Raw genomic sequence first — 7,626 nt, forward strand, 5'->3', positions numbered from 1 at the left:
TGGCACTCCTTCTCATACTTCAGCCTCCACATCAAAGTTCCTGAAAGCAAGGAAGGTCAAGGTGCTCCAGGATTGGCCAGCCCAGTCACCAGACATGAACATTGTTGAGCATTTCTGGGGGTAAGACGAAGGAGGAGGCATTGAAGATGAAACCAAAGAATCTTAATGCTTTCTTCCATTCCAGATGACTTCATTAATAAGTTATTTGAGTCATTGCAGAGACGTATAGATGCAGTCCTCCAGGCTCATGGGAGTCGTACACAATATTAATTCTTTTTCCACGGCACCATGACTTTATGTTCTGTACTGCACGTTATTTTGTTATGCGACAAGATTTTTGTCTAAGCAAAGTCTGACCTTTTTGTCCTAAATAAAAACCAAGGAATGATAAGATTTTATTTTGGTAAAATAAGCATAATCTAGAGGCCTTTGCCTTTCATATAAGCCACTTCTGATTCCAAATGATCAACTAGAAGTCAAGTTATTATTTGTTGTTCCTACAACTTGGATAGGTTCATACACCAGGGAGTGTATTAAACAGGCACACCCTGATAACACGACTTAGACGCTAATCATACTGGGCCACATGCTTATCCAACAGTTGATGGTTGTATCTCACTTCGTCTGGAACAGTCTGTAGTCGAGTATATCACAGTACACAGAGTTTCACAAGAAAGATAGAAAATGTCCTTCAGGCCTACACAGCCAGTTTCTCACATGGCTCTCTTCTGAAAGTTTAAAACACATTAAATAGTAAAAATCATGTCTAATAACAGAATTTTTTATAACAGGTATATTTACAGTGGAAGGAGCCAGTGTTTCACCAGGTAAGGCAGTGCTCTGTGTTACCTTCACCTGGCTCAGGTTGCTCATTGTTTGCTTTTAAAGCTCAGTGTCATTTTTACCTTGTGTAAACACTGGGTTTTCCAACACTATGCAGTGCTCAGTTTGGTACAATCTGGCTGTTAAACATACACTAGAAGAGCTTTTCATATCAAAGCACATATGCAGTAATTAACATTTCCTGCCATTTTATAGTCTGTTGGTCATCATTTAAGTGTTTATTAAATTCTGTCTTGCCCCACAGTATTCTCCAGTGTTTTAAAGCTAAATAATTGCCCCATCTTTTAGGTGATGTATGCTGCTGTAGTAGGTTGCCTAGTGATCCGATCTCTCTTCATTGTTACATGGTAAGTTTGTCAAGAGGACCATTTTAAAGTTAAATCATTATCATATCTAAGGAACTGTTATTCATTAATATTCAGTGAAGTAGCAGCTTGCTAAAGGTTTTTTTGTTTTGTTTTTTGTGTTTCATTTTTAGGGTTTACCCATGGCTTAGACCGTTGTGTTATACCTCCTTAGGTATCTTTATGTTAGGGTTCCTGCTGTGGAACATTGACAATATCTTCTGTGACTCATTAAGGTGAGGATTTGTGGTGAAACAATACTAGGGGTCTTGTTATTATGCCATAATTTGCTCAAAGTCAATTGTGGAATTCTGAGAGCAAAGTTAATAATTCATTCTAAAGTTAATTATCCTCCTTTTAACAGCAGTGGTGTGGAAAATGTTCACATTAACCTTTACATGACATCACAACACTAATGTATTTTTCTCAACTCAAGAACAGGTCAGGTAATGCCAGTGCCTGGAAATGCGCAAGCTAATGTACTATGGAATAAGAAACAGTATTTGGATAATGGATGATAATTATAATACATTTTAATAATAAAAAACAAGAAAAGATGTATAAAGTACAAGCATTTATGAAGTTAAATGTTTATAAAGAATGATCTTTTAGTTAATTAATTATCCCCCTCTTCTGGAGAATCTCCTACTGTGCAAGATGAAATTTTAGTTTTGTCATGAACTGAACATGCTCTTTATATCTCAGAGCCAGTAGACGATCACTGCCCCCTGGTGTTGGAGTAGTAACGCAGTTCCATGCCTGGTGGCACATCTTCACAGGCCTAGGGTCCTACTTACACATTCTTTTCAGGTAAGCTCCTATTTCAGCAACAGCAGATTACAGCTACAGTGAGTTCTGTTGTGGTAAGATGTGATTATGTTCATTAAAATGTAATATTCATTTTCTTTTAGCCTGCAGATCAGGTCAACCTACCTCAAGTACAGACCAAAAGTGAAAGTATGTGTGGCTCTTAGCCATAGCATATCTTTAAGCTTTTACTTCATGTAACCCATTATTCAGTTGGTCATCCAGTGATTTATTTATGTGTCCTGTCTTACCCCAACTTTGTTTAGTTTCTGTGTGGAGTCTGGCCCACATTCCACATTGAACCACAGAAAATGGGCTGAAGTGAAAGGATCAGGACCAACTGAAGGATGGTGACTGCCATGGGCACAGAGACCTGCTGGTAACTCAGCCCACAGCCAGGGGCAGGCAGACTCCAAGGCACCACCTCAGGGACCCTTCAGTTCTGCATGGGGGGGGTTACTAAGTACAGTATAGTACTGGGTACAGTTATAACAACTGAAATACTTCTCTCATCAGTCTTAATTTATTATACTAGTTTTTCTGCAGTTTTATTGAAATGTAATAATTTTACTTGCGCCTTCATTTTCAATGCACAAATGATGTTTATTGGCTGTTGAAGGCATTATGGGTGTTCTCTTGATTGGGGCTTTGGGAACAGATATAACAGTGTCTTTAATTCAGAATTTACATCTGCACATGCATCAATCTACAGTACTCTATATTCAATTCAGTGGATAATGTGAACCTCTAGAGTTTAGAGATGTATAAATAGATTCCTAAACTGAACTAACGTGTACTTCTACAAGTATCTGAGGGAGCTCTGCTTATAACACAATGTTTTCATATCCCTTTTCAAGTTTTGATGTGCTCATTACATATGGGATAGTAACTACCAACTAGAAAGTGAAAGTGATGCTGTTATTATAGCTCAGCTGTCAGCCTTTTGATTTGCTTGGACACAGGCTACTTCCTTTCATAACATGCCAAGACTTGGGTTATTCATTTATTTTGTGTGATTGTTGCCAAATTTGCTTTGGGATTTAAAACGGTCTTGTAATGTGGAGACATGTTCATGTTTCATCTCAAGAAGAAATGCAGTGCTTACATATGGTTTTGTTGCAATACATCATTGCAGTGACTTTTAATTTTGTTTAGGACAGAGCTAAACTTTTCCAGCTACATGGAACAATCTGAACCACTTTTTACACCTGGAGTTTCCGTGGAAGCTTTAACAGTCATTACAGTAATACTCCTTGCAGATTTGTGGTCTCTGAAGGACTACAATGCCCACAGGCAGTGAATCACAGTGAGCTTCCTTCAGGGTGGGTTATGTTTAGAAGTCGCTTTGCTGGAATTTGACCTTCATGTCTGATCAGATAGAAATAATGCAAACATTCAGAAACATCATGAGGAATGCATCAACTCAACTTGTTCAGTTTAGTCTATCATAAGCTATTACACTATCAGTGACCAGATTATTGCAATTTATGTGTTCTGCTTACCATGGGAGACACAAAGGGACAGACATAACGTATTAAGGAACATTACCCCTTAATATTTGTCATGGTAGTAAACATTGTTGTGGCCCTTTATTACCACAAAAATGCTTGATTTATGTCAGTGTTTTGAGATCTCTTTATTTACAGGTGCTTAAGGGTTAAACATCTCTCCTAATTACTACAACATTCATTTATTACTCTATTATTTATTAATCTTTTTCTGTGCATTTATTTACACCATGGCATCAAATGACATGCAACCATCTTGTAAAATGTGAAATGTTTATGATAAAACCACTAGGTGGCAGAACTTTCCAGCTGATTTTAGACATTGCCGATCATGCAGTAGTGCACTGAAGAATTATCTAACTATGTTAAAATGCTTTGGATCTTTAACTCAGTTTTTATGTACTGGGTCAAATGAAGGGCTTTGTATGTGTTTGATTTGCTATTGTGGAATCATGGATATGTAATGGTAACAATAGAACCTGGAGCTTGATGTAACTGTGCTGAACTGGAAAATGCACTACATTATTATTATTGTATGGCCATATATGTATTTGTGCAGCCTCCTCAACTGCTGTGTGCCAGATTGTCCTCAGACAACAAATTCATTTTCCATGATACAATAACTCTAATATGTTTGAGCATATCAAACTGCTTTAAATCCAGTGTTACAAACATAAATAGTAAGCACAGTGTATGAAAGATAAGTATTAACACCATCAAGACGTCTGCTTGGAGCCTTCAGTGTATGTTATTGTCACTGCTCATCAGTACAGGTGAACAGTTGTCAAAGAGGGTGCCTTATTGATGTACAACCCCAAATCAGAAAAATTTGGAACGGCATCTAAAATCAAAATTAAAACTGAAAATAGTGATGTGTAAATCATCTGTGTCCTGTATCACATTGAAAACAACACAGCAGCACATGTTTTGATGTGACACCTCATCAGTTTTATTCTTTGTTCAAAATAAAGAGTGACTTCAATCCCGATGCTGCAACACATTCCAGAAAAAGATTTGGGACAGTAAAGCATTTACCACGGTGTGATGTTTCTGTTCCTTTTCACAACACTAAAGGACGTTTAGGGACTGAGGACACCAAGTGATTCAATGTGTCAGGTGTCATTTTGTCCCATTCCTCCTGTAAACTAGTCTTCAGGTGCACAACAGTCCTGGGTCTTCGTTGACACAATTTGTGTTAAAAAATGTGCCACATATTCTTTACTGGGGACAGGTTGGGACTGCAGACAGACCAGTCCAGCACTCACACCCTTTTCCTCCACAGCCAGGCCTTGGTAATGTGGTGGGATGAGGTTTTGTGTTGTCTTGTTGAAATATGCATGGGAAGAGGTGTCATCTTGAAGGCAGCATATGTTGGACCAAAGTCTTTCTGTATTTTTCAGTAGTAGTGGTGCCATTGCCAAGGGCACTGACACAACCCCAGACCATGACAGACCCTGGCTTTTGGACTTGTTGTGCTAACAGCCTGGACGGTCCTTTAGTCTTTTGTCTTTGCAAACGGCGTCCATTCCTTCCAAAAAAGACCTGAAATACTGATTCGCATGCACTTCTGGCCACTGTTGACATAGGGCTTCCTTTTGGCACAGTCCAGTTTTAAGCAGTATTTATGGATGTAACTACATATTGTAGTGCTTGACACAGGTGAGCCAAAGTCATCCTGAGCCCATGTGGTTATATCACTTATAGAAGGGTGACGATTCTTGATGCAGCACCATCTGAGGGATCAGAGACCATGGTCATCCAGTTTAGGCTTGGCCCTTTATGCACTGAAATCCCTCCAGATTCCGTAGAGGGTGACAGATCCAAATCCCTTCCTGTCTTTCTTTGAGAAATATTGTATTTAAACATTTTAGTAATTTTCTCACACATATGTTGGCAAACTGGTGGTCCTCCACTTCTGTACCAAATCATGATGCAGTCACCTGATGACATCACCTGTTTCAAATGGAATCATCATTTCATTGTTTTACCTCAGTACTGGCCCTGAAATGCAAGCGTCACAAATTTTTTTGGAATGTATTGCAGACATCATAAATGAAATGAGTGTTTATTTTGAACAAAGAATAAAATTGATGTATCACACCAAATAATGTGTGGCTGTGTTGTTTTCAATGTAATACAGGACACAGATGATTTACACATCACTATTTTCTGTTTTAATTTTGATTTTAGATACCATCCCAGCGTTTTCTGCTTTGGGGTTGTACTTGCAGTGTAATCCAAGTTGCCTTGATGTTCATGATAAAACAGTCAAATTGTTTCTTGTGTTTTGCTGTGTGCCCTTCCTTTGATTGCTACCAGAAGGGCAAACAATAATGCTGTGCCTGATTCTTTGGCCTTTCATATATTTCATTTCTACTTAGTTACAGGTTGTTCTAAAAATGATAGCTGTGGCAGAAATGGTAAGATCTACGGTATGCGTTGAGGCCAGAAGAGCAAAGACTGCCAACAGTTGAATTTTGGTCACCTGCCAGTCTTTAATGATGTCCTGTTTTGTCAAATAAAAAAAATGAGTAAGACATTTTGTGTGCTAAAGATATTAATTTTGTCTTCCTCCTCTCTCTGAAGACATACACTGTATTTCATTTCATGTTTATAACATTTTGATTTTTGAAAAGCAAGAAGCCACATAACAAATATATGTATTCTGAGTAAGACAGAAAAGGCTGCAGTGTCAGCAGCCATTGGAGTACTAGCTTATGACTAGTTTTGTGCATCTTATCAGAGATAATGTTGTGTTGTCCAGACTTTGAATTAACTCATGAAACTTGAAGGTGTGGCCGTGATTTACTGGCTGTGGCACAAACACATGCTCAGTACAGGCGCTAGAGCATATGACTGCAATGCTCCTCACACTCTCATGGATAATGGTGCTTTTCCTACAAGTATATTTGAAATGGAAAGCAGGTATTTGATATCAGACATTGTAGAACTGATCAGAGATCTAATGCAAGGGCTGTACTTCTAATGTGACCAAACAATACTGTACAACCCCCTTTCCACAGAGGTTGAGGAAACTTTCTGCACTCTGACAAAGTAGGTTTGCTGTTTCTTCAGGGCTTTTAGATTTAGACACATCCTCATTTACAGGAGTTAGTCTCAAGTGTCAGAGGTTGCAGAGAAAGATGACGACAATTTAAAACTTAGGAATCCTTTCAACGGCTGATGAAAAGAAAAGATAATTAATGAACCTGCATACAGATCTACATGTAAAATGATGCTTCACAAGCATGTTCTCAGTGGGCTGGACTTTCTGCCCTTAGTGCTTGTCTAACTGAATTGTGCTCAGTATTATCCAAGGATTCATTCATTCATCTTCTATACCGCCCAGTCTCAATCCAAGGATTCATTTGACCAGTAATTTATTTGAAATCTGCTTTATTGGTCAGATGTGTTGAACGTATGAGGAATTTGACTCTGGTACAGTGTCACTCAGTGTGTAGGTACAATGTTCTTTTTCCGGATCTGACCTGGAACGTGAATATCTCTAAGCTGCCTAAAAACTCCCAGCAGAGACTGTACTTCCTACGGGTGCTCTGGAAGAACAGCATCTCCCAGAGTCTGCTGGTGTCCTTCTGTTGGTGCTCCATTGAGAGCATCCTTGCATACTGTATATGTGTATGGTACAGCAGCAGCTCAGTGGCTCAGAGGAAAATACTCCAGAGGGTCATTAATATGGCCCAGGAGATCATTGGCTGCTCTATCCTCACTCTGGAAGAACTACACAGTTCCTGCTGCCTCAAAAAAGCTCAGAACATCATTAAGGACACTTCACACCCAGGATGTTCACTCTTTGAACTGCTGCCGTCATGTAGACGGTTCAGAGCAATCAAATCAAGGACCGCTAGATTCACCCAACAGCAGTTACCACACTCAATGCTGCTAAAATATAATATGTTTGTAGGTGTGAGGGGGGTGTGAGAGGTCTGTTGTTTATTTCAGTTTTTTAGCAGTTAAGTTTTTTATATGGTCTTATTTCATACGTTATGTTTTTTCTATTGCTGTACAGACTGGAGGGCACTCTAAAATGTTGTACGTGTTACAATGGCAATAAAGGATTATCTATCTATGTCAGGTTTGCTCGGCCGCTCTGGCCTCCCTCGCCT

At 38.9% G+C, this 7,626-nt stretch overlaps 1 protein-coding gene across 1 annotated transcript in view; it reads left to right on the plus strand.

Annotated features, from left to right (window-relative positions):
- acer3 (alkaline ceramidase 3) overlaps window positions 1-4,379 on the plus strand; it is an 18,039-nt gene extending 13,660 nt beyond the window's left edge. Inside the window, exons 6-11 of the mRNA XM_020622092.1 lie at window positions 792-827; window positions 1,132-1,190; window positions 1,322-1,423; window positions 1,893-1,997; window positions 2,099-2,144; window positions 2,261-4,379. Coding sequence (XP_020477748.1) covers window positions 792-827; window positions 1,132-1,190; window positions 1,322-1,423; window positions 1,893-1,997; window positions 2,099-2,144; window positions 2,261-2,314 — 402 coding nt within the window. The 3' untranslated portion in view covers window positions 2,315-4,379. The remainder of the gene's footprint in view (window positions 1-791; window positions 828-1,131; window positions 1,191-1,321; window positions 1,424-1,892; window positions 1,998-2,098; window positions 2,145-2,260) is intronic.
- Window positions 4,380-7,626: the final 3,247 nt, after the last annotated feature.

Source organism: Monopterus albus, unplaced genomic scaffold, assembly GCF_001952655.1.
Source record: "Monopterus albus unplaced genomic scaffold, M_albus_1.0 scaffold272.1, whole genome shotgun sequence".
NCBI classification, from domain to species: domain Eukaryota; kingdom Metazoa; phylum Chordata; class Actinopteri; order Synbranchiformes; family Synbranchidae; genus Monopterus; species Monopterus albus.